The 26,651-nt window shown below is 55.4% G+C and overlaps 1 protein-coding gene across 5 annotated transcripts in view; it reads left to right on the top strand.

Annotated features, from left to right (window-relative positions):
- NAV1 (neuron navigator 1) overlaps window positions 1–26,651 on the top strand; it is a 247,772-nt gene that overhangs the window by 92,926 nt on the left and 128,195 nt on the right. For all 5 annotated transcript variants that reach the window (XM_078078260.1, XM_078078261.1, XM_078078263.1 and 2 more), the window contains exon 4: window positions 364–1,158. In XM_078078260.1, coding sequence (XP_077934386.1) covers window positions 364–1,158 — 795 coding nt within the window. The remainder of the gene's footprint in view (window positions 1–363; window positions 1,159–26,651) is intronic.

The following is a 26,651-nucleotide window of genomic DNA, read 5'->3' on the forward strand; positions in this document are numbered from 1 at the left end:
CTGACAGGCGGGCAGGCGGAGGGCCGGCACCCGGGCATCGGAGCACCTCTGCGCGCCCGCCGAGCCGCCGGGCTTCCATTCTTCCTTTGATTTGTAAATTTTAATTTGTATTTTCCCCGCCCCCGCCCCTTTTCCTCCGACCCCGCCCCATCGCCCCACGGTTTCCTCGCTCTTTCCTTTTCCTCTCTTCTTCCCTTGCGTTTCTTTTCCCTGCGCCCTCGCTCGCCTGTCTCCCTCCTCCCTCGCTCCCTCCCCCTTCCTCTCCCCATCTTCCTCGGTTTCTTCCGTCCTTTCTCTCCCCCTCCCCTCCCCCGCCTCCTCTTCCCTGCGCTCCCCCCCCCCCCGCCCCCGCCGTGCCTGCAGACGCGCGGATCGTCCATGCGCTCCTCGCGGGCAGAATGCTGGGCAGCAGCGTCAAGAGCGTGCAGCCCGAGGTGGAGCTGAGTGGCGGCGGCGGCGGGGACGAGGGCGCGGACGAGCCTCGGGGCACCGGTAGGAAGGCGGCAGCGGCGGACGGCAGAGGCATGCTGCCCAAGCGCGCCAAGGCGCCCGGCGGCGGTGGCGGCATGGCCAAGGCCAGTGCGGCCGAGCTGAAGGTCTTCAAGTCTGGCAGCGTGGACGGCCGAGTCCCCGGAGGGCCTCCCGCCTCCAACCTGCGCAAGCAGAAGTCGCTCACCAACCTCTCGTTCCTCACCGACTCGGAGAAAAAGCTGCAGCTCTATGAGCCCGAGTGGAGCGACGATATGGCCAAGGCGCCCAAGGGCTTGGGCAAGGCGGGGTCCAAAGGCCGCGAGGCTCCGCTTATGTCCAAGACGCTGTCCAAGTCGGAGCACTCGCTCTTCCAGGCAAAAGGCAGCCCGGCGGGCGGCGCCAAGACCCCCCTGGCTCCCCTCGCGCCCAGCCTGGGAAAGCCGAGCCGGATCCCGCGCGGCCCCTACGCCGAGGTCAAGCCGCTCAGCAAGGCTCCTGAGGCAGCCGTGAGCGACGATGGCAAGTCGGACGACGAGCTGCTCTCTAGCAAGGCCAAGGCGCAAAAGGGCTCCGGGCCCGTGCCCTCCGCCAAGGGCCAGGAGGAGCGCGCCTTCCTCAAGGTGGACCCCGAGCTCGTGGTGACCGTGCTGGGAGACCTGGAGCAGCTGCTCTTCAGCCAGATGCTGGGTAAGTCCTGCCTCCCCCGCCCCACCCCTGGCTTTCTCCTAGCCAGCTGCAAGGGAAGGTGTAGAGAGAGCGCAGCTCCCTCCCTTTTCTCCTCCTCCCGGTAGGGCTCTCCAGATTTCGGTCAGGTTGTGAGGGGGCATTGGGCCCAGATGTGCAGGGCTGGCCTACCTCCAGATGCGCATGGCTAAAGTGCGTCTTCTTAAAGATGTCACCAGGCAGGAGCCCAGGCTCTGCTCTGGCCTGCCTGAGGTGAGGCTGGACAATGGTGTGGGGGTCACAGATTCTCAGAAATAGAGCCCATTAGCTTCCTCGAATTTTAAAGCCCAGAATCCTAATATGGCAAAATCTGGGGCTGATGGAGACCTCGGTTGTGTTGTGCTCTGTGCTTGGCGAGAGAGCATCCAGCATTGCTAGGGGAGAGTGCAGTGAGAGCCCGGATCTAGAGGACAGATGTGGGGAAAGCAGATGTGAGGGCTCTTTGGCCCCAGAGCAGAGCCGAAGCTCCACTTCCTCTGTGGATCCCTGGTGGGAGAGCGAGTCGGATTTCCCGGGTGTGGGGGTTCTGGCAAGGAAACACGTCTGGGGCCAGGGGGCGGGCGGGTAGCCAGCTGTGCGCATCTGGATGTTCGTCCTGTACCTCGGCCCAGGCTCTGGCCCAAACCCCTACCCCCCAGGTTTTTTACAGAGTGTGGAGAGGTCTGGACTCTCGCGCGGAGACTCCTGGTTGACTGGGAAGCCTTTGCCCTTTGGCTAATGGAAGCCGAGCGGGCGGGAAGGGAGGAACAAAGCTTGCTCGGGCGGAGGAAGCGCCGAGAGCTGCTCCATTGTTCTCCAAGCCTGAAGAGTCTATGCAAAAAACCCGGAGCGGGCCCCGGAACTGCGCTCGCTTTCCCCCGGAGAGCCCTCGCCCTGAGAGGGATAGATCCGGGAAGTGCAGGACGCAGGGCTGCCGCGCCTCGGGAGCCGGCACGGGTCGTGCCGGGGCCACGGGAGGACGGCGGCAAGGCCTGGAGCCCGAGCGGGCCTCCTAGGCTCCGCGGACTTGTTGCGGTGGCTGGGATGTGGGTCCTCCGGCGCCGAGGGACCCGAGCTTCCCGGGTACCAGGCAGGCTGCCCGCCCCGCTGGGGGCTGGGAAGGGGCGTGTCCGTGCGCGTGTGAAGGGGCGGGGCCGACGCGGGCTATGGTCCGAGGACGGGCTGGAGGAGATGGGGCGGGTGGGGTGGATGGAGGGTGGGGGTGTTCGACTGGCAGCCTTGGAGAGCGCAGAGCAGGAGAAGACTGGTTGGACCTGCTGCTGTCATCCCCGGACCCCCAGACCCGGTGTGGCCAGCAGGAGGAACCGCTGACCAGGAGCAAGAGCCTCTTGGAGCTTTGGATTGGGAGCGTCTCCTAACAGGCCACATTTGGGCTTTGCAGGGGCAGTCAGGAGACTGCACAAGGGCAAAGAAGGGAAGAGCAGCTTTTTCCCTAGGAGAGCCCCTCCTGAAGGCCCCAGCCTCGGCAGGGACAAGCCAGGATTGGGGGTTCAGGGGTGCAGAAGCTGACAGGGCAGCCTTCTGCTGCAGAGGGAGAGTACCACCCCTGTGCCAGTTGAGGCCCTCAAGGAGCTTACGGTCTAGTGGGATGAGACAGACAAGGAAGAAAAAAATAATTCCAGACAGCAGGAGGGCCATGGAGAAAAATGGAAGGGGCCCCTGTGGTAGAGGAGGACAGGAAAGGAGCGGTCTTTAAGCTTAAGGAGGTGAGAACTGAATTGTGTCTGAGGCCAGAGGAGGCACCGGGCAGGGCAGACCCGGCTGGGGGAGGAACATTCCCCAGGCACTAAGAAGCGGATGTGGATGGGGTGTGGATGGTGCTAGAGGAGAGGAGAATTGAGTGTCTGTGTCCTGGGAGGGGAAGGGAGTGTCAGGGACTCAGAAAAGTAGAGGGCACAGCTCCCTTTTCAAGGTCAGGGCTTCACTGGTTTAGGATGTCTTAGCTGATCTGGGCTGTCCCCAGACGGGCAAGACCCAGCACTGCCCCAGGACCTGGCTGCCTCCTTAGTTGTTCATCAAGAGACAGTCACCTCAGAAACCCTGACAGATAGTCTTAGAGCTGCCTGGGGTGGGGTGGAGGGCAGGCGGGGAAGCTGAGCTGGGGTCCCTTACTCCTGTTCAGCAGTTGTCATTCCCAAAGCACACTGGTGCTGCAGCCTCTCAGGAACCTTGGAGATAAGGAGAAAACACCCCCCTACCCCACTTCCCAGTAGGGAAAATGCAGGGTCAAAAGCACCAAGGGCTTTATTAGAGCCATCTCTGAGTTAGTGATGGGAGGCAGGTTCTGCTTGTGTTCCTAAGTCACTGGCTCCATCTGGGAGGCCCAATGGAGAAAGGGGAGTTAGCAGGTCAGGAGGGGTCTGACCAAGGCAGGTGTCCCTGGACATGGGGCCGCTGACCTGCCCTGCTGACCCTGCAGAAAGGCTGAGGGGCTAGGATCTCTGCTGGGGAGAGAGCGTGGAAAGTCTAGCAAACATGCTGGACTGTTGGGGCTGTGAGGACCAAGGTGGGGGTGGAGCTTGTGGGTAGGTTCTGGGGGGACAGTGCTTGGCATCACAGGGCGGTGGGGAGGGGAGAGGGTGCGATCTGGTGCTTTCAGGCGAAATCTCTCTTTTGTGTGAAGGTGATGAGAGTTGGGGTAGAGAGTAGACTGACCCGTTGGGGGACCAGGGGACAGTAGAGCTGGCTCAGTGTCTCCAAACCCATGAATGTGTTCCAGGTTGTCAGGACTGGCCTTCACTGGAGAGCAGGGTGGCCTCTGAGGAGAAGAATGGCTGCCTCGATGCCTCAGGATGGTGGCTAAAAACAGAGTATTTGTTCCCTACTTGGGAGGCTGAGGGTCAAAGGTTACACACTCCTTGGTATGATCCCAGAACCAAGAAGCTGCCAAGATCCAGTTTCTGGGGGGGTAGGGGGTGAGGCAGCCCCAAATAAGAGCCTTTCTGGAATAAAAGAGAACTGAAATTCGATCACTCCCTTCTCAGAAATCAGCTGGGACCCAGATGGTCTAGGCAGGCTCCGTGCCCCTTCCCTTGTTTTGGAAGCTGCCAAATAACTAGGTTCCCACTGGGGAACCCTGGAAACTTGGAAGGCTGAAGGGTGAGTGCCCAGGGGGAAATGGGCCAATCCCAGGAATCAGATGTCTTTGGACCCTGGCCGATGGTCCACATCAGGCAGTTTGGCTCTGAGAGGAAATGTCACCAGACCTGGGCCTGGGGCAGGGTGGGAGGTTGTGGTCCTGAGTTCCCTGTCTGGAAGTTCTAAGCTCTGTGACCTCCTCTGGAACCCAGTTTCCCCATTTGTGAATGGAAGAGACCCTCTCATGGCTCTTCCCTACCTATAGTGTTGGGGAGGGGGCTGCAGATGAAGGTGGTCAGACCTTGAAAGTGTCCCAGGCCATTTAACTACATAACACCATCCCAAACCACACTCTTCCTGCTTCATCAGCCCTGGGCCTAAGGATCTCAAAGGAAAATCAGTCTGTTGACTCCCCACACATTCACTTTTCCTTTCTTCAACCCTCTAGGCAAAGGGACAGAGTGGAGCAGCTAAGGCAGCCCAAGGTCAGGGTGTAAAGGAACCCAGGTGGCTGGGATTCCTGGTCCCACTTCTTCAAGAAGGTGTCTGGACCGATGGGAGGTGTTGTCATGACAACAGTTAGGCCCTCAGAGGCTCAGGGCAAACAGAACAGGGGAAGTCCGGAAGTCATCCATTTCTAAGCCAATTGGTTGATGTTGGTTTTAAGGGGGTGGTGAGAGTGGGATTTACCCTAGAGAATGTGTTCTGGGATGCTTTGAATAGAGGAAGAGAAGAAATTACTTCCTTCTTCTTCAATGCACTGGGGGGTCTGGCTGGGTAGAGGAGTTACATGATTTCTTCCGAAAGAACTGATGCCCAGAGGAGGCAGGTGATATGTGCAGGCTCACCTAGTCAGAGGCTCCGCGCCCAGAGCCACTCTTCCCAGGGGTTCCCCGGAGGCCTAGCAGGAACAGGAGGACAAAGCTCACCTCTAGCCTTCCCCTGGGCACAGCAGTTCGCTGGAGGATGCTTATAGATTCACAAGCCGAAGGAAGGGCTGTGGAAAGGTGTGGGGATCTGAAGGTGAGCATGCATGTGGAGAAACTAGCATAGAACCTTCCATTTGCAAGGTCTCCTGCCTTCCTCAAGGTTAGCACTGAGGGGTACATTTCTTTTCTCACATGCTCAGAACTTTTTCTTCCCTGAGTGGGCTTAGTGCTCTCCCGGGGCCCCATCCAGGTCCTGGTCCTAGCCTTGGGGCATTGCCTTGTTCAGATGGCTGTAGCAAAGCTGTTCTCTTCACCTGGCAGCCACAGCTCTGCTTCTGAGAGTAACGGATGGATGCATGAGTAGGTCTTGGGGGCAGTTCCTCTGCTCTGGGGAGAAGCAGATGGAGCCGAAGTGCCTGGAGCTTCTCTGCTACCCCGGAAGCGTAAACCAACCCAGGGAGATGCCCTTTATCATCAATGCTGGCTCCAAGCCCAGGCCATAGGCCCCTTCTAGATGTGGACTGAATGGGTAACAGGACCAAGTCACCTGGAATCCGTGGCTGTTTCCCGATACTTCCCTCTTATTCTACACCCCCCCCCCCCCGACGTGTAGCTCCACGTCTGCTATTGTGGCTACAGCTGCCCCTCCCCACCGTGACCTGTCCCCAAACCTAGGCTGCCAATGCCGGATAGTTTCTCCTGCTAACTTCCAATCTTTCTCCTCTAGAACTGTCCCTCCGCACACACATACCCACTCCTCACAGCCTCTGATCCCAAGTGCTGAAGGTGCAGTTTGCTCCTTGGGGTTCAAGGGAGAGCCCGTCCTGCTTTGAGCAGGCTGAGCAGAGCCCCCAGGGTTCCTAACTGCAGCTGAGCACCCCGCTTCTCCTTCACGTCTGCAGCACACTGCAGTGTCTCCTGGTACGGCCAGGGAGAGCAAAAGCCCCTCCTCCCCAACCCTGCCCTGGGATCTCACAGAACCACAGAATGGAAATGTCTAGTTGAGCCACCCACACCTAAAGCTGAAATTAATCCCTCCATAGCATCAGAGGCAGGTGGGTGTTCTGTTTACACACTCCTAGTGACAGAGGGCTCACTACCTTATTTTCCTGGAAAGCGCCCATTATTGGAGAGTCTGTTGAACTAAGATTCTTCTTTCTGAGAATTTCCACCCATGGGTCCAAACCTGCCATCTGGATCCTTACAGGTTGAGCTAGCCTGCCTTTCAGATGCCCTCTTATATTTGAGGTCAGACAGCTGGCCATATTCCACCGCATCTTTTCTCCCTTTGTTACCTGCTTTAATTTTCCTTCCATTTGTCTTTCCTTTTGGAATAAGACTTGATAGGAAGAGGAGCCGACCCATCCACCCTGATTGCTGGGCCTAGTGGAGTCCTGCTCCCCACCTGGACCGCACCCCCGCCTGCTCCTAATGTCTGCATCTCAGCACCTGGCGGAGTGTTCTCGGGGTCCAACCTGGCCTCCTCCCCACAGCCTTCTCTCGCTGCCTGGAAACCCTGTGCTAGCCAGCCAGCAGAGGGGAAACGGACGCCACATGTTTCTCATTTGCACTGGCTGACCTCCTCCCACACCCTGTTTGGATTACCCAGATGCGTTTGAAGTCCCTGGAGCCTGCAGCCTTCTCTCTCGCGCACAGGAAGGGCCGGGGGGCCAGGCGCAGCTCACTGGCCCTGCGTGGGCACGCTCTGTCCATAGAAGCCCTTGGAATGCTGGGTCAGCCCTCAAAGTGGACACCATCTCCCACACCTTCCCTCACGTTGCTTCTGGGGACCAGGCCTCCTGGGACAAAACCAGAGCCCCCAGGGTTCCTTTCTGCCTCGTTCGGTGCACACAGGTCTCTGCTACCCTCTGACCAGCAGAGATCAAGGTTCAGACTGGGAAAGCGCCCCAGGAGCTGTTTCTGTTTCCCAGCTGGAGGCTGAGGGAGGATTAGCCTTGTGCCAAAGGTGTGTCCAACACGGTCACTGCGGTGGGCTAAGTGTGGGCACAGCATGTGTGCCTGGAATAAGTGGGGTGGGTCAAGGCTTCTCATCTTTTATCAGCACCTATGCTTCTGGCAGGAGAAGGGGCAAATTGAAGGGGTAGGAAGCAGAGTGGAGGAGAATGGGGACCTCGCCGGAGCCCCCAGACTCCTTGAGCCTGTTGCGGTGCTGTGGTGGGGTGGGGGTGGGAGAGCGCGGAGCCCAGCCCAGCCACAGGCTGCAGGTTCACCCGCAAGAGCTTTGGCTCCAGCAGGTTCCAGGCTCTTGCTGCCAGCGCTGTTGTACATCGTGCGTTTGACACACAGTTCTCCAAGTCAGCTCCAGCCAAACCTCAGCAAGGCGGCCAGAGCTCCACAGGCTCTGTGCCTGGGCCTGGGCCGTGCTCGAGTCTATTTTAGACATCTCAGTGACACACTTCAGGGCCACTGGAGTGGGCACATTCTCCGCAGCCCTCTAATTTCTGGGCTGTAACTCTCACTCTGGATTTGGGGTGCTCTTGTGCCCTGGGGATGAACCAAAAGCAAGTACAGCCCAGCAGACCCAAGGGCATGCTGTCAGTGCTCCCAGTGTTGGTCCCCAGGGAATCCAGGGTTGTCTTGCAGGTATCCAGTTGGGGTGTTGTCGTTGGGTGTGATCTGGTCCGGGAGGCGGAGTCATGTCCCAAGTCCCAGGTGTTTCGATGGAGAGCCAGAGTGTAAACTGGGACCTCGGGCTGGGTAGGAGGGTAGTGAGTGTTGAAAGAGCAAGGTTTGGGTGAGTGTGTGGAGGTACTGGGTTCATAGGGCGTATAGCAGGTAGCCGTTAATCCTAAGAACATAGGTGAGGCTGGGACTCAGGGTGTGAACACTGGATGTCAGGGGTTAGTATGGGTCACGGGGAGCGCTCACTGGCCTCCGGCAAATATGCACATACTAAAGGTACGTTTGTGTGCACGTGTTGTGTGCATGCAGGAATTGGACAGGTTTGAAAGAGTCTGAAATATGACCAGGGTGGAACGATTTCCCTCAAAGAGACTCCCAGGCAGAGGCTGCAGGGGTTCGGTCTCCCTGGCTTCTCTCCCAGAAAAGCACTCTGAGTGCTGGTTACTCCTAGACAGTGAGGACACAGGCTCCCTTTGCCCTTGGTGACTTGCTGAACAGGCCCTTCCCTTTTGGGAAAGCTGGCAGTCACCCAGGAGGCCTTGGCTTTTCTCTGCAGGCTCCATAAGCTGCCACGGGGCCTGGGACTCCCACCATCCCGGGCTGAGGAGCTGCCTCCCAGGAGCTCTGAGACCTGACTCTGCTGGGGCAACAAGTAGGCCCAGAGAATACAATAATCTAACGATAATAACGAACACGTATCCATCACCGTAAGAGGCGTTGTTCTTGTTCCTGATGCGTAATAAGTCAGTGCTCACAATCATCCCGCCATGCTGGAACTTACAAATGAGGAAACTGAGGCCCTGAACTATAGGGAATCTGCCCAAAGCTAGTGCAGCAAAGCCAGGATTTGAACTTAACTCCTATGACATGCTGCTTCCAGGAGCCTCGAGACTCCCCCACACCCCCCTGCAGCTGAGTTTGATTCCACTGAGTTCAGAATTAACCTCTCAAGCGTTCCCTGTGGGCAAAGCTCTGTGCCCCTGAGATTGAGGCTCTGGGCCCTGCCTGCTAGCTTCTGGCAGGCTGGATGAGGAGGTGAGAAGGATCGCGCTCATTCCTGTGCCAGGCGGTTGTGGCGGATGCTGTGACAAAGTTCGGAGAGGCTAAGGGGACCGAGCGTGGGGCGAGTGTGCGCGTGGGTGCAGCGGGGAGGAGGGAAAGCTCTGGAGACGTGATGTGGTTGCAAAGGTTGGGATCCCGGCAGCAGAGATGGGAGAGACTAGAGAAGGCAAGGAGGAGGTAAATGAGGGGCTTGATTGTGGGATCCTTTCTGCTGGAGGAGAAGGCGGCACAGGAAGTGAGAGAGGGAGTGAGACTGGGCAGGCAGGATGGGAGCGACATGACAGACCCGAGTGGAGGGCACTGGGGCTTGAGTGTAGGCTCTGGGCAACATTTGAACAGAGGCGAGCAGTGGATCCAATGGCTCCAGCAGGGTCCAGGCTCTTGCTGCCAGTCTCTTGTACATCTCTGGATGTACAAGGTTTGCCCCAAAGGATCCCCAAAAGAATCCGGTGCCTATTGGTCCTTTGAAGAGATTGCTGACTGATGAGATCAGCCAGCCCAGGGCCTCTCAAGCTCCGAATCTGTTTGCTTGAGTGAAGATTGCCCTTGTTCCCCCTGCAGAGAGAACACGTCTCGGTGCCCAGAGGTGGGCCCTTTGATTAGCAGCGGCTCTGATGAGGCCTGAGGTACAGCTCTCTGCCCCACCCAGGGATTGGTACTGCACCCCCCCCCCAGCCCTGGGGAGCGCCCACAACAAGGCATGAACCAGACTATACACAGCAGAACCAATGCACAACCCAACCTGAGAGTAGGCTTAAGTAGTGTGGGGGCCACATTTCAGCTCCTAGCTTACTTGCTCCATCCAGGATGCCTTCCTGAAGGAGTTGGAAGTTGGGGAGCTATTTAAAGGAACCAGAAATGCTTGGCACAAGGGGAGATGCATTCCCATCATCCAGCTTTGCTTGGATGGAATGGGAGGACTGGATTGGGACTAGCTGGCTAGGAGCCCTTGGAGCAGGGAGTGAAGGGAACAGCCCCTCACCCCGGGGTAGAAGGGCCCCCAGGGAGTGAGTGTGCCCTGGTGAAGGATTAGGAACCCTAGCCTACACTCAGATCTTCACCTTCCTCTGTTCCTCAAGATGCCACCAGACTGTTCCAGTTGCCATGCCCTGGACATTTCCATGGGGTTCTGTTGTTATAGGAGCTAGGGTGTTTTGTCATAGAGGACTTGGTTTTGTCCTGGAATCTGGGCATTCCCGGGAGGTGTGGTCCTAGAATTCAGGGGTTGCCTGGGTGTGTAGATCCTGTCCTACATGGATGCTCCCTGGCCTTGATGGTGACATGGTGTCCGGGGGTGGCCGCTGTGCTCACCGCATGGCCTCCCTGTCATCCTGCAGCTGCAGCCCCAGGGGAGGGGTTATGGAGCAGAGAAGGCAGCAGTGCCCGCTGGGCCAGGGAGACAGGCCAGTGCAGCTCCTGAGGCTCTGGCCGCCATGAAGCACAGCAGCCACGATGGGGGGCGGCCTTCTTGGGCGCAGGGGCAAGGCTCAGTCCCTGTGCTGCCCGACACCCTGCGCACCCAGTGGGGTTTGCTCACAGCAGGCAGGGTGGAGAGGCTGCCCCTGCTCTTGCTGGCACCCCGAAGCCCAGGAGTGCCGGGGCGAGGCCGCCCTGCTTGGCACCTCAGCTAAGCTCGTAGCTTTGGGGCCACCAAGGGCCTGGCTGCAGGGTTTGGGCTCCCTAAAAGGAAACACTTGGTGCCCAAGACTTTATTCGAGGCTTTGGACTCTGCAGGGAGGTCAGAAACCTTCATCCTGAGGATCCGTGCAGACCATTTAACACTCACAGACATGAGTCACTGGAGATTCGCAAAATCGTGACTAACACCTATTGAGCACTCACTGTTTGTCGGCTGCGCTGAGCACTTTGCTTATATAAACCCATTTCATCCTCACAATGAGATATTAATCAAGGGTCACATGCAAAATATTTCACAACTCTTGCAGGCTGCAGAGCTGGAGGAATCCTGGGGGGCCTCCACCATGCCAGATGTTAACTCTGTGGATGCCGAACTGTGGGAGTCCCAGAGAAAGGGCCCACATGACCAGGTGGTGGGAGGAGCACCTGAGGGCCCAAGGAAGCCCTTACTTTGCTTCCTGGTATGGGAGTGTTTTGTGTTTTTTAGCAGGCAGTGTAGTATGCCCCTCCTGGCGCACTTCTGTAGACTGGCCACTCCACTCTTGCACAAGACTGAAGTATGCGGAAACTGAGCGGAGTCAAGGGAGGGGCCACACGGCTTGTCCAAGGTCACTTGGCAAGTTCATGGTAAAGCTAAGATTCAGACTCGTCCATTTCACCATAGACTCCACTGCCTCTTGCACAAGAAGTAGCATCCTTTTGCTTCCCATGCCCTCCAGACATTCTAGAACCTGTAGGCTGAACCATCTTGCAGTGGTCCTGAGAGCCCAGGTCTGTAAGAACGTGTTCTTTCCTGCCTCAGCAACCATTCCTCAGGTGCCAGTTGTTTGCCAACCCCTGCTTCCCAAGGCTCTCCCTGTCTAGTCCAGGAAGGAGACCGCATGTGGGCAATTGCAGTACAGTGCTGTGGCCAGGAGCTGCAGGGAGAGGGCTTCCCTCCAGGACATGAAGGATCAGGGCTGAGGGGGCCATGCTGAGGATGACTAGAATGATCAGGAAGAATCTGGGCCTCACAATGTCAGCCCGGGATAAGCTCTTCCTCTGGTCCCTCCCACTGTGAATCCTGGATCTGTCACTCTTTTTTTTTTTTTAAGATGTTATTTATTTATTTGAAAGAGAGAGAGAGAGAGAGTGCGAGCACAAGCAAGGGGAGGGGCAGAGGGAGAGGGAGAAGCAGGGAGCCTGACATGGGGGCTCGATCCCAGGGCCCTAGGGTCATGACCCGAGACAAAGACAGACGCCTAACCGACTGAGCCACCCAGGCACCCCTGATCTGTCACTGCGGATCCTGAATAAGCCACTCAAGGCCTCAACCTCAACCTCCTTGGTGGTAACACAGGGGTCAGACTCCCCAGCCCCCAGATCTGGGAGGATGCCTTGAGGGCTGCACGTGTGGGAAAGGGTTGCTCCGTGGCTGCTCTTGGCAGATTCAGCCCTGTCTGCATCTCAGGGCACGGCTGCTCCTTTCCTCTCTTGTTCCCCCTTGGCCAGAAACCCCTGATTTCTAGATTCAGTTTTCCAGAGTGCTCCATCTTGGAGGTGGGGAGTTAGCTACATGGAAGACCCAAGGACTCACAGTAATAACATCTATCATTTATTATGTTTTATGTATCAGGCACTCTTCTAAGCACTTCACACATATATTGATTCATCGAGTCACCTAGAACAACCTAGGGAGATGGGTGCTATTTTTAGTCCCATTTTACTGATGAGGAAACTGAGAAGTAACTTCCCCAGGGTCATACAACCAGGAAGTGGAGGAGCCTGGGTATGACACCCCCCGCCCCCCTGACCCAGCAGTGTAGCTCACCCATCTGCCTTCTTAAGCACTATGCTTCAGGGCCTCTCACTGGTGGAGAACACTGGCCTGACAGAGTCCATAGACATGGCAAACCCTCCAGGGCAGCTGCCCAGGTCCTTTATTCCAGAGTGCTCTCCATTCTGATGTCTCCTCTAGAAGAGTGGTGGCGCTGGGAGCTGGGAGCCAAGCACATTCCCTGGACGGTCTTGGGTCCTCGCTGCCAGGCTGGGGACAGTGGGTGGAGTCTGTGGTTGATATGCCTTCTCTGCTTTCACCACCATCTGTGTTCATTCCTCCACCCTGCACACCTGTCCTGACAGTCCGGAAGGACCAGCACGTCATGTTATAGGGGACAGATATGCATCAAGACTCTAGTGGCCTGGCCTGGAGCCCTGTGTATCTCTGGGATAAAAGTGTCATGCCTGTGAGGGTTCAAGTAAACTCTGATGCCTGCTAGCTGGCTGTCCTTAGCACTCTTTCAGCCTGTTCCTTGTCAGTAGAATGGGGCTTGTGACCCACTACATGGGGGTGATTGTGAAGATTAAATAGAAGAGAGTAGGGAACACCTGGCATGCCACGGATGATCAGTAGGGTTGGCGTTCTTGCCCCCACCCCTGCAGGCTTACAGATCTCCTGTCCTCCCCGTCCTAATCACCCTGGCTCTGCAGACCCCAATGTCACCCAGGGATTCCAGTGGCTTCATTCACAGATTGGCTCGTTATTGACCCTGTTTCAATTCAGCTCTGATATTTTCATTCAGACTTCCGGTTGTATCTGTGGAAGACCCCTGGAGGCAGCTTAAGCCAAAGGGGGAGTTTATTATAGGACACAGACACAGAGCTGGCTTGTGGGGATCAGCCAGATTTCCCGGGTAAAGGAAGCTGGCTTTACTGAGCACCTTCACTTGCTCAGCGTTCTTGCGCTCTCCACTCTGCTCCGCGCCACACATCTGATTCAGCACCTTTTGTACGGTGGACCGGCATTTCTGCCCCCCGCGCACGTGGCGGAACGTGGATGCCCACAGCTCCGTGCTTGCCCTGTCCAGGACATCAGCCAGTCTCCCCTCAGGGGAGATAGGAGAAGCACATTGGCTTTGTCCAAAGTTTTTAAGGTAATACATCAGCCTGGTGGTTGTTTAGACTTTGATGAAAAAAAAATAGAAACACTATGAAATAAGTGGTTGAATTGGAAGCAGATGTGAAGAAGGTAGTCAAAGGTTTTTCAAGTTCATTACCCACCCCTAGTCCTTAACTCAGGGCCTAGATCCCATCTCGAGCAGGGTGAAACTGGCGATGAACTCCCCTCTGGGTAGGGAAGGGCACTCAGAAAGGACCCATAGCTTTACCCTGGGCATGTATGTCCCCTCTCCACCCCAGGTCCTTGGAAACTGTCCTGCCCTGTCCCCGGTCCCTGCATTGGCTCACAACCCCACTGGTGGTCCTTGAAAGGTCCTTCCAGGGCTGAGGCATGAAATCCACCCCAGTGGCGGTTTAACACACAGCTGGGAGGACATCTGGGGGGAACGAGGCCAAGACATCCTGGCTCCTTCCCTTATCTTAGGGGAGAACAGCTGGATGGGTTTGATGCTGACCCATCACATCCACAAGCATGAGGTTGGGGCCAGGGTGCTGGGGTGAGGGGAGGCCCCCTGGCTTTGCCTTAGGGGTGGGACGTCCGATGGGGGGTGGGAAGGGATTTGCCACAGAGACACCAGCCCTGCTTCTGAGCCAGAGGAGCCCATTCTGGCCTGGGGCTGGGCAGGGGCTGGATTCCTGCCATTTTCCCACACGCTGCATAGAGATTGGGTTTCCTGCTGAAATGGTATCTCTGAATCACAATCATAAAGTTCCCAGCTTCTCAACCCAAGCTGTTTGCAGCAGCTCTGTATATCCTAAGCCATCACCCTTACTTTCTGGGGTCCTGGGAGGAAGGACACAGAATAGAGTGGTCAGATGCACAGAGTGTGGAGTCAGTCCTGAGTTCAGATCCTGCGTTTGTATTAACCAGCCTTGAGACCCTGGGCCGACTTATCCTCTCTGAGCGGCAGTTTCTTCACTTGTTAAATATGTCGACTAATAGCTATCTCGCAAGATTGCTACCAGGAGTCAATGAGCTAACGTCCATAAGGCACTGAGCATAATGCCTGGCGCTTGCAGATAATAAATGATGGCTTTGTCGTAGTATTTCATTGTTGTCTATCCACCCCCGCTATATGAGGTTGTAGAGGAAGGAGACATGGCCCCTGTCCTCTGGGAGCCCCTAGTCTGATAGGGGACACAAAGGCTTCGCCCTCAGGAGCCCCTGTCCTGTGGGGGGAGACTCAGCCCTATGCACAGGGACCCACCAGTCATGTGGGGGAAACATGGGTATTGCCCTCAGGGAGCTTCCTTCTGGTGGGGGAGGTGTGGCTCTTGTGTCCCGGAGCCCCCAGGTGGTTTGTCTTTGGATCCCTGTGTTTCCCTGGGCCCTTCCTCCTGAGCCTTAGCATGCCCTCAACTGCCCCGTTTGCCACCAGCCCTCCTCCAGCCTCACCTCCTCCCTCCCCACTGCAGCCGGGCCCATCATCTCCAGGATGCCCCCTTCTCTCCTTTTGGTGTCCTTGGGCCCTGCCTCTGTCGTGCTGTCTCATCACCACGGAGTTCACCAGATGACTCGTTCGTAGGTCTTTTCTGTGTGTGCTGAGCAAGTTCTCAAGAAGCATCTCCCCCAGGATGCTCGTTTCTTTCCAAACACCGCCCAAACTGCAGACACAAAAATTAGACATGTCAGTTTGCATGCCGTCTCCCTTAAATTTGCATTTGATTAAAAGACGCCAGCATGTTCCCACCCACATTTCTTCCTTCCCGACCTTCCCCTCTCCAGAGCGCACCCCCCATTCTCCCAACCCTCTCCTTTTGCTGTGCTCAGGGCGTCCTCCAGCTGGGCCCCTCTGCCCTGCCTCAGCAGCCGCCACAGACCCACGTGACGCTCTGCACCTCTTGCCCCTTTCCTGGGGTCAGCCCTGCAGTTTGCCCAGGTACAGCCTGTTCTCATTGTGCCTGCAACACTCTCAGTTCCTGGAGCTCATTGTCAAGAGTTCAGCTGCCGGCTTAGAAATCAGATGCCTGTGGCTGGGGGCTCATCGTGGGGGGTGGGGACGGTGATGCTCACCCTCCATCTCCGTTCCCACCCGCTACCAGCACTGTCATGTGCAGGAAGCCACTAGGTGCAGAATAGGCTTTGAAAAGCCTTCTCCTCCCCTCCAGTCTCTATCTCTGGAAGGACGAGAGGATGAGGGCAGGAGCCACAGGCAGGCAGATAGAGGGCCTTCCCTCCTGAGGACAGCCAGGTCACCATCACTCCTTCCTTGGCTGAGAGACCAGGGTGACTCCAGGAGGGTGCTCAGAACTCCTGGCTTCTTTTCTGCAGTCACACTGGGGGAGAATATTCATGAAAAGGCCAGAATTGCCTGTGCCTCCTGCCCATTCCCAGGCTGAGAGCAAACCTGCTGAGGTTTGGAGTTTCTGCCATCAACATTGCACACTCATCTCTCAATTATCTGTGCCAATGTGAAAGCTTAAAAAAAAAAAAGAAAGAAAGAAAAGCCATTCCATCTGCCTGAACTACTCTCCTTGAGATTTTGGGGATAACAGTTTTACTTTTCTGGTTTCTTTTGATCACTTTTGACTAAAACTGGTATCCATTTCAATTCCTCAAACTCATGTGTGAAGGAAGTGAAGGAGCAGGGAGCTCTGAGTGGACAGGTGAAGGCCACGCATCACAGGTAAGTCCCATGAGAATGGGTATCTGAGGCCAGAGGGAACAGTTTGCAGAGCTGAGGGAAGGGGGCTCCAGATTCCCACCTCTTCCCAGACAGACCACCTTCCTGATCCCTCCATTCCCAGCTACCCAGGCTCCTTTGGTCTGCCCACGGCGAAGGCTGGGGTGGCAAGCATCTCTTTATCTCTTGCCTCCCCCCTGCTTCTAGGCTCCTACGTGTTCAGGGAATGCAAACTGACACTAGCATCAGCCTGAGCCAGACATAATTGGAAGGGAATCTGTCCCCACACCCACTCTTGTCTTGCCTCCCTCCCTACCAAAAAAAAAAAAAAAAAAAATTATATATTATCTCAAGCAGCTCTGAGTGTAGAAAACATAAGTCTGGAAGAAAAGACAGATGGGGTGGGGGATGGTGCGTGAGGGTGGTAGAGCAACTGTCCTTTATATCCACGGAGGAGAGATCACGAGAAAAATGGTAGTAGCAAGAAGGACCGAGGTTAGACTTTAAGAGCTTGCTTTTATGACAAAGAGACCCAGGAACGATGGGTGGAGGAAGCCAGTGACATCTCTGTCCATGCCCATCCCTGGGGCCCCTGAAATCCTTGGCTCGGTCCTCGCTTGGAGGATATCGCCCACCCTGTAACCTGGAGAAGGAAGAGGCAGCAGGGCGGGGGTGATGGATGTTTTGTGTATCTCCTGCTTGGGCTGGCCTTCTCTCACTCCCAGCTCCGTCCTGGCCGGAGATTTTGAGCGCCTGCAGATTTGAGGATGCCGGGGTTTCTGGGAAGCGGGGTAGTACAGGGCTCCATCAGGCAGCCGCCCTCTGGCATGTTGCTTGTCAGGATTTCTCTGAATGGAATCGAAAAGCAAGAGTCAAGAATGGAGTGAGGGCACCCAGCTCCCTCTCCATGAAGCCAGGCTCCCGGGCAAGGTCAAGAGACACCACTCCCTCAGCAAGAGTGGCAATCCAGCTGGTGGGCGGGGCGGGGGGGGGTGAGCACCGAGGACACCCCCTGACCCCTGACTCTACAGCAAGCCCCAGCATCACGGTGTCAGCAGTGGAGATGAAGCGCAAAGCTTTCATTTTGCAGAGGACGAAACTGAGGCCTTAAGTCCAGCCTAGGGCCACCCAGAGCTCTCTGACTCCTGGCCTAGCTCTGTCCCCCACTAAAGTTTAATGAAGCTGTCCCCTTCCTCAGACTTTAAGTTAGGACATCCTGATGTGGCAGCCCCAGCAGATCCTTGAAGGAGCAGGATGAGCTGTCTCTGCTGGCGGGTGCTCTCCTCAGAGATGTCGGTGGGATGGGGCCCCTGGCAAGGCGTAGAGGGTCAGAACCCGGAGGGGCCTCGGGGGTCAGCCCTCTTCATCCAGTCACCTTTAACAGCTGAGAGCACCGACGTACCAGAAAAGCAAAATTTGTCTAAGGTCACCCAACCAGCGAGTGGCAGATCGGGGACCCAAATCCAGGTCTCCCAACTCCTATTCCTATCCCGAGATCCATCTTCTTTGGGGAGGTCAACCCAGGGAGGGAGGAGGAGGAGGACGCTGCTGTCACAACCGCACTTCAGCAAATGGCTGCTGTTGGCCTGACCCATGCATTTTTAAAACTATCTGCTGAGGTTTTAGGGTCAAGTAACAAACGCACCTCTCTCTCCCTGTGGCTTTTAAACCTCATAAATATGCTTTTAAAAGTCACTCCACAGTTATTCCCACCCACGGAGACTCATACAATCTCTCAGTGAAACCTGAGGGGCCATCAGAGCTGGCTTTCCATGGTTGTGGGGGTTGGTTGAGGGAACCTCTTCTGGCAAAGGTCCCACATGGAGGGAAATGCCATTCCCTCAAGGGGCAAGGATGGAGGCCCCCGCCAGGCATGTGAAGGGCCAGTCTGACTGACCAGAGTCCCCTCACAGGCCGGGTGGTCTCAGCGCGAGCACTTGAAACCAATGGAGCCTATGTCTTCCTCTGGCTGAGCGTTCCTGAGCGTTCCTGGGATCTGGAAGGCCACCTCAGTTTCCCTCTTCAGAAAAATGAGGCTGGTAACAGCAGGAGGCAAGGGAATGAGGTCATGTCTGCAGAAGTCCAAGCCACACTCTCAAAGAGCAGGCCAACCAGGGTTTGGTATTTCAGCCCCAGAGCCAGGAGGCTCACATTCCCCCAGCCTCACCCCCCCCACCTCCAGATCCCCCCAACACCCCTACTCTGATGGCTTTAGCAGGCTTCGTGCTCAGATGGAAATGAGCTGCGCGTCTAGTGCCTCTTCATGGGGTGATTTTTTTTTTTTAGGACTGAAATGTGACGTTTGCTCATGGGTACTTGAAAAGCCTTGGCAGGGAGCCCAGGCCTGGGTTTCCACCTGGGGTCTCTCTGCCTGCACCCGAGCCCCTCCCCACAGCCCCAGCACTGCTCACCTGGGGCAGGGAAGTCGCCACGACAGTCCCCTGGGAACTAAGACTCCAAGGGGAGACGAGGTGGGGCTGTGATGGGTTAATGCGACCCCTACCCTAGCTGCTTGGAAGGCTGACGAGAGGAGGGGCAGTCGTGGCTTGGGAGCTGCCTCTCTGGTGGACGGTTCTGGTCCCCTTGCCTTGCCAGCCCTACCAGCCTTTCCAGACTCCCCTCCCTGCTACAGCTGCTCACCTGACCTGTGCCCCTTGCAGCCTCGTCTTCCTCATCACACTCTCCATCAGCTGCGCTGGAGTCCTTTTTCATCATTTCTGTGTCCTAACTGTTGAGCAGAGCCTCCGGCAATGTGCTAAGAGTATCAGGCCCTCAGATGTATTTTCTAGAGAATGTGCCACACGGGTGCCTAAGTGTGGCTGGCCCTAGGGTAGGAGGAGCCCGGGCTGGAGCTGAGCGAGCCCACGCGGTATCGTGGGTAAGAGCCCACGGCTGCCAACATCTGAAGCCCCCAACACATGTTGGTTGTCTACTGTATACGAGGCAATGTTTTACTTTCTGAGGTTACAGCAGTGAACAGAACAGACCCATTCCTTCTCTTCGTGGACTTAGAGTTTTGCGGGGGGCAGGGGTGGGGCAGTGACTCTTACGTGGATAATCACAGAAGAGAATCCTTAGTTCGCACGGTAGTGCTCTGTAGGAAAAGTGGAGGGTGTGATGATTTAGATTAGAGGGGCTGGTCAGGGAGGGCTTCCCTGAGCAAGTGAGCCTTCCACCGGGCCCCGTGGTCTAAGATAGAAGCAGGCTCAGGTGTTTGAGGCAAGTGGCAAGGTCATTGAGGAGGAAGTAGTGCAGCCCAAAGCTGGGAAGGTGGGCCTGCCAGAGGTGCTGGACCAACGGCGGCCTTGGGGCTTAGGGTCAGGAATCTGAATTTTGTCCTTACGTCCAGTGGAAAGACAGGAAAGGTGTTCAGTGGGAGGAGTGACGTCGGGTTTGTGTTCTTCAAAAGTGACTCAGGTTGCTGTGGGAGAATATAATTGGAGGAGGCGAGAGTGATGGGGTCCCAACCGGAAAGCCCCAGTTGGAACCATCCAGGTGACACGGCAGTGGTCTGAGGGAGCGGGCAGTGTAGATGGCGGGCATTGAAGGGCCGTGAACGGGGCTCCTGCAGGCTCCAGGGAGGGAGCTGAAGGGGAGAGGCTGAAGAACTGACCAGGGACCTCCTGGGGGAAGAGACAGGTGGGGGAAGGGACAGGGGTACTTCATTTTGCCTAAATACAAAAGTGTCTTATGTGCAGAGCACATACATTAAAAACAAAATCCTTTAGTTTTTTTAGTCATGATGCCTTTCTAAAAAGGTAAGCTCGGGGCGCCTGGGTGGCTCAGTCGGTGAAGCGTCTGCCTTTGGCTCAGGTCATGATCCCGGGGTCCTGGGATCGAGCCCCACATCGGGCTCCCTGCTCAGCGGAGAGTCTTGTTCTCCCTCTGCCTCTGCCTCTCTCTCTCTGTCTCTCATGAATAAATGAATAAAATCTTAAAAAAAGAAAAAAAAAGATAAGCTCCTCTGAGCCGAACTTAGGACCCATGAGGGAAGTGAGGAAAGGCAGAGGGACGAGTCACTGCCCCGAGCAGGCAGGTGCGGTTGGCGGCTCCAGCGCTGGGCCTAGAGCAGGGGTCCCCCCTGCAGCCTCGGAGGCTAGGCTAGCGAACCGGGGCCCTGTTAGAGCGGCTGTGCTGCTGGCAGTTTGTGCCCCAGTGTGCCCAGCTCTCAGAGCTAGGCGTGACCGCCAAAGGGACTGCTTCCTCCACTGCCTTAGGCAACACGTATCCCTGAGCCCAGGATGACGCTGGCTGCTGTGGGATGGCAGCGGAAGTGTAGAATTGTCCCCGCTCTTAGGGATTTTATCACCTTCCTGGGATCTAAGCGAGTGCCGAAGCTCAGCATCCCTTCCCGTGCTGGCATTTCCCCCTCTCCGTACCTTCCCTTTCTGGACTGAACTGAGGAGCTCCACATAGGCTGAGGTGCATCCTCTCCAAAGCGGACGCCTGCCTCCTTACCTGCCCCCTACCCCATCCCATCTACATCCACTTCCGTGTAGGTGTGGTAGAGGTTAGCACGGGCAAAAGCAACTCTGCTGGACTCACAGGGAGGCTGTACACGCTGAGGCCAACTGTTAGATGACCTTGAGCAAATCTTTGGACCTCCAGGGGCCTCAGTTTACTCATCGCTTCTAAATAGGGGATAATATTTTCCCCACCCGTTCTAGCTCAGGGAGCTGTTGGGAGGACCAGATGAGGTCATGGGTATGAAAACTCCTTGTAACGGATGGCGTCCCTGGGAGACCTGACACAGAGCCGGGGGCATGCCGGGTGGGGGACGAGCCAAGGCCTCTGTAGGCAATGCATGTCTCCCTCCGAGGCTCCCAGCAGTCCAGTCAGCAGTCCTGGCCCACAAAGGGGCCCTTGTCTGCTAGTTCCCATGGAGAACCATGCCACTGGTCACATTGTGGACGCCTGCCTTTATCTCTGGCGAGTAATGTGGGGCTGTCTTGAGGTAAAGCTCTTTAAAGGGGGCTTTTCCAGTCCTTCATGAGGAACAGGCTCCGCTGAGAGTAAAAAATGTGAGAGATACAAGACTGTCTTTGCCATCCTGAGGCCTCCACACCCTGCCCTCTTTCCCACCCCTGCCCCATGAGCCGTGTCCTGTCTCCTCGGTCTGACAAAGCCCTCCTAGATCTTCCTTCCCTACTTTCTCTCAGGACGGAACCAAGAACTCACACTGGGGTTCTCACTAACTGGCAACACCCTAGAGCCATGTATTTTAAACTTTTTAAAAAAACTGTTTCTTTATCTTAACCCCCAATTAGAAATACATTTTCCAGGGGTGCCTGGGTGGCTCAGTCAGTTAAGCGTCTGCATTCAGCTCAGGTCATGATCCCAGGGTCCTGGGATCGAGTCCGCATCAGGCTCCCTGCCAGCAGGGAGCCTGCTTCTCCTTCTCCCTCTGCCTGCCGCTCCCCCTGCTTGTGCTTGTTTTCTCTCTCTCTGTCAAATAAATAAATAAAATCTTAAAAAAAAATCTTAAAAAAATACATCTTCCAGCAAATCCAGTATATACATATTGAGTCAAAAGTTTTATGAGACAATACTAACTATGCACAATATACTTGATTTTCTGTTTCATCGTTTATGGTCTTTTTTTTTTTTTTTTTTTTTTTTTACTTGTCAGTTGCAATCCACTAAAGTGATGCCATGATCCACAAAATAGTTGCAGTCTGTGATTTGAAAAGCCTTGACCTGAAAGGATCTTCTTTCCAAGCACAGAAGGTCCCTGGGAACTAGGTGTCAGGACACTACCCTGGCTTGGGGTAATAGAGCATTTCCTTTGTGCCAAGCACTGTTCTAGGTGCTTTATGTGTTATGTGTAATAGTTCAGCTAATCCTCACAGCCACTCTTTGAGGTAGATATTATTGTCACATCATTCACATTTGATGGGCCAGGAAACTGAGGCATGGAGAGGTGAAGTTACTTGTCCAAGGTCATACTAATAGGAAGTGACAGAGCCCCAGACACCATATGCTCACCCACTGAGCTCTGCTGACTGTCGAGGTGCCACAGAAGTGGGGTGGTCCCTCAGGGGGATAGCGGTGATGCTTTTTTTTTTTTTTTTTTTTTTTTTGCGGTGATACTTTAAGAAAGCCAGCAGACCTTATCCCTGTGGCCAGAGCCTGCCTCGGGTACTTCTGGAAGGCAGGCCTGATGAACCTATAACACAGGCTGGGCCCTGGGAATCCACAGCCTGACGGGACCCGTTCAAGCTTAGCTGCCCTGTGGTCACACACCGGCCAGGGGAGACAAAAGCCCTTCTGGGGTGCCTGGTAGACCCAAATGCAGAACTCTGCCCACTGGCCAGTCAGCAAGTAAGACTTTTCTGAGTGGAAAGAAGAGCTTGACTTTGGTCTTTAAAAAAAAAATACTGCTGTTAATTTTAAACATAACGCTTTTTGCAGGCTAAAAAAAAAAAAGTGAGCTTAACCACTTTCACTGTTTTTTTAGCGAATTTATTGTTTTAGGCTCCGTGAGAATGCAACCTTCTCTGTGAGAATGAAACAAAAATTTCAAATGCAACTGAAATAAAAGCAGTTTATTTCAGAACACAGTAAAAATGTGTCCCCGCATTTGATGGATTGCTTTTCGGATTTGAGCCCAATGCTTCCTGCACGTGGGCAGGCAGGGCCCCACAAACGGGCCGTGGCATATAGGAGCGAAGCGCGAGTTGACTTGTAAGGGATGGTCGTGGGAGGCACACACTTATCAGATTTCGTTTCTGCTCTCTTTTGGCATAGTAGCTGCTGAGCAGTGAAATGGGAGGGAGGGAGCAAGGGAGATTGAGAAACAGTTCGTTATCCATAGACTGGATTGTCAGCTCCCCAAAAGTGTGAATCGACCTCACGTTCCCCCCTCCTTTTTACAACTAGAAATGTCAAGCCCATCACCATCGGCCACTCCCAGCCCTCTGCTTCCTCACCTAAGTCCAATGCAGAAATCCAAAGCAAGGAAGCAGGCCGTGCGTCAGAGAGCCTCCAGTCCGATGGGAGGACAAGAGCTGCTAACAAGGGAACGCGTGGCCATCAGACAGCTGGGGTGGATGCAGCCCCGGACACCCAGTGAGGCGCGCAGCAGGTGAACACCAGCCCTGCCCAGAGCCTAGATGTGGGACTATTGATACAAGTTGTAGAACACTGTGTCAACCGAGTCTATAAATACTGAGAGAATGTTGAGTCGGGTTACTGAGCCAGCTGGAGTTCAGGAAGGATTCTTGGAAGAAGCAAGAACAGGGCCTGGACAAAGCAGCTATGGAGAAGGTGCAGCATCTGAAAACCCAGCCCAGGCAGCACCTTGAAGGGAAAACCAAGGAGGAGGCAACATGTCTTGGTCCTGGGGGGGCAGGACCCAGCACTGCTCCAGGCCTGGCAGGTGGTCAGCCCAGGCCCCCAGGGCCTCCATCTTCCCCTCACGTGGTTTCTTGGTGCCTTGCTTGACAGATAAGGTGTAAGGGCCCTCCTTAGCTGTGGACGCAGAGCCAAGTTCAGTCTCCATGGTAACCCTCTGGCTGATAGGGACTCGAGTTGCTATGGAAACTTGTCTAAAACCAAAAAGTATTTGGAGGGAGGGGTTTCAGCAGAGGGGCAGGGTGGCGGGGACCATCTGCAGCAGCGATTCTGTTCGCTGCCCTTCTCAGGGTCCTCTTGGGAAGGGTGGGGGCTTCTGGGGAACAGTCATGGGTGGTATCAGGCACGCCCACAGAGGGTGTCCACCATTTCTCTGGTGAATGTCTAACAGGATCTTCCCGGTGCCAAATCTGCTTCTTGACAGAATCATGAAAGCGGCAAAGTTGATGTCCTTCTGCTGCACCTTTTGGGGAGCTGACAATCCAGTCTATGGATAACGAACTGTTTCTCAGTCTCCCTTGCTCCCTCCCTCCCATTTCACTGCTCAGCAGCTACTATGCCAAAAGAGAGCAGAAACGAAATCTGATAAGTGTGTGCCTCCCACGACCATCCCTTACAAGTCAACTCGCGCTTCGCTCCTATATGCCACGGCCCGTTTGTGGGGCCCTGCCTGCCCACGTGCAGGAAGCATTGGGCTCAAATCCGAAAAGCAATCCATCAAATGCGGGGACACATTTTTACTGTGTTCTGAAATAAACTTCTTGCCCTCTCCCTGAGTCCCCTGCCCCAGCCCCCGCTACTCTTGCTGTCCCCTTTCTGACAGGACCCTTCCTGTCACAAGGCCAGGACCAGCCAGCCTTGGCCTCCTCAGCACCACAGTGGGGAGATAAAAGTCCCCGCTTTGTGGAGCGGTTGGGGAACGACATGATGCGCTTCAACCCGGGGCCTGCTCAAAGGAGCTTCTGCCTAAACACGGCTCTCATTTAACCTTAACTTGTGATAAACCATGAGCGAGGCACTTGGCAAGGGATTTCGGTTTCACCCAGGCCAGAGGAATTTGCATGTTTATTTATTTATTTATTTATTTTTTAAAGATTTTATTTATTCATTCATGAGAGACAGAGAGAGAGGCAGAGGGAGAAGCAGGCTCCCAAGGAGCAGAGAGCCCGATGTAGGACTCGATCCCAGGACCCTGGGATCATGACCTGAGCTGAAGGCAGACGCTTAACCATCTGAGCCACCCAGGCGCCCCGGAATTTGCATGTTTAAATATCTTCTCTTTCCCTCCATCTCCTTCCCCCGGTTACCTTTTCCCAAGGCGGGCCAATGTTTAAAACAAAGCAGTGGAATTTGAGGTACTCCCCACAGGTCTGCCCAAGTTCATATCTCATGTTCTACAACTCAGATTATACCCCCCACACCACCCCAAACCTACCCTCTTGGGCTTGGAGTTCTGCTGGGGGCAGTGAGGCTTTGCCTACCTGGAACCAACTTCTGAAGATGGCAGGGAAGGGGCCTCAAGAGGGGAGCAACAAAGAGTACACTTTATGGCCTGGCCCATAGGTTGCCATTCGTGGTTAGATGAATTTATTCCCAAAGCACCACCTAAGGCCTCAGTTCCCCCTGCACCAGCAGGAGATGATTCTAGCCCCTCGTTCTGAGATAGGGCTGCTGAGAGACCTCGCTGCTGCCCTGGGTACCTCGAAGACCCCAGGGGCCTCCCCCAGGCCAGGCCAGGCCAGGCGAGTGAGGAGGAAGGAGGGGCAGGAAGGTCCCCTGGGAGCCAGAGGGCCACACTCTGGAGACCTTGGTTTCCCAAGGGCTGCCCCCTCCCTCTGCCACTTAGGAGGAAACTTTACTCTGAGAAAGTTTGACTCTCTCCTGAAGCTGCACTTACTTAAGCCCGGATGAGCTGGGTTTCCAGGCTCAGGGCCTCTGCCTCTTTCTCTCCCTTTCTCCTTCACAAGACTGAAGTGCACCTGCCCCAAGCTGCTGAGGAGGCTTCCGGGCACAGGCCCCTGCTAGAAGGGAGGGAGGGATCAGGGAGCCCCAGGGAGGTCAAGCAGACCACACGCTGTGGGAAGTAGCCCACAGCCCCAGGAAGCTGAATTGCAAGGAATAGTTTCACCTGAGCGGTCAAGGTCAGGATCCCCCATGGGTCTTCCACTGTTCTCCCCACCACACCCAGTGAGCCCTGCTGAAAGGTAAGCACAGTCTCTCCGGGGCTCCAGCCCCAACCCCCGCTGGCCCTGGTGAACCTTTCCTATTCTCCTCCTGCCAAGCATTTTTATACCAAAATAATTAGGTAATTAATAATCATGTCATGTACTGTGTTTCTGGCATTCCACACTTTTTAAACTTTGGAATCTGTGTGTGATAGATATGAATGTCAACCCACAAACTCAGGCATTCAGGAAACATCTCATTCTTGCTTGTCTTTAAATCAACTTAATTCTAATTCTGAGCCCCCGCCCACTGGGGTGGCGGGACCTCTTCCCCCAGTCCCCAGGCTTGCACAGGGCGGCGGGGGGGGGGGGGGCGCAGGAAGGCTTCAGTGGGGCTGGGAAAATAGGCAAGGGCTGCTCTGCTGTGGTCCCTGCAGGCTTCCTTGGCACCCCGACCCACAGCTGCCTTCGGAGGTCAGCGGCTCTCCAGTTCCACCATAGCGGGGCATGACCTCTTTGCCAAGGCTGGGGGGAAACACGTGCCCCACGCCCCCCCTTCCTCTCTGGGCCACTCCGTCCTCCTCCTGCTGCATGGGAGTGCATCTGACCTCTTGCTCCTGGGCCTCACTGACCCCTTTCAGGTCCACTTCTGGAGAGTCCTGCCTCTCTGCTTCTCAGGTGGGCTGTTCCCTTCCTCTAAAATCCCTTCCTGGTAGCCCGAAGCTTCTACCAAATCCCCTGGCTGGTTCAGGTCCCGCTGTAACCCATGGTTCTGGGAATTAGGAGGTTCATGACCTGGGGGGCCTGCTGGGGAGTGGAGTACAGACAGAATATCTCAGAAATGTATCCTGCCACATGGTCTCATTATTCTCACCTCCTTATAAAGCAGGTGGGACAAGTGTTAGTACTCCGTTAGACAGATGGAGGAGCTGTGTTATGAACTGAGGTGGTGATGAGGCTGTGGCAATGTGGGGACAGGAAGCCAGGCCTCTTGCCTCCCAGTGTAGCTGCTATCAAAGCAGGCCTTC

The sequence above is a fragment of the Halichoerus grypus genome, chromosome 7 (genome assembly GCF_964656455.1).
Source record: "Halichoerus grypus chromosome 7, mHalGry1.hap1.1, whole genome shotgun sequence".
Lineage (NCBI taxonomy): Eukaryota > Metazoa > Chordata > Mammalia > Carnivora > Phocidae > Halichoerus > Halichoerus grypus.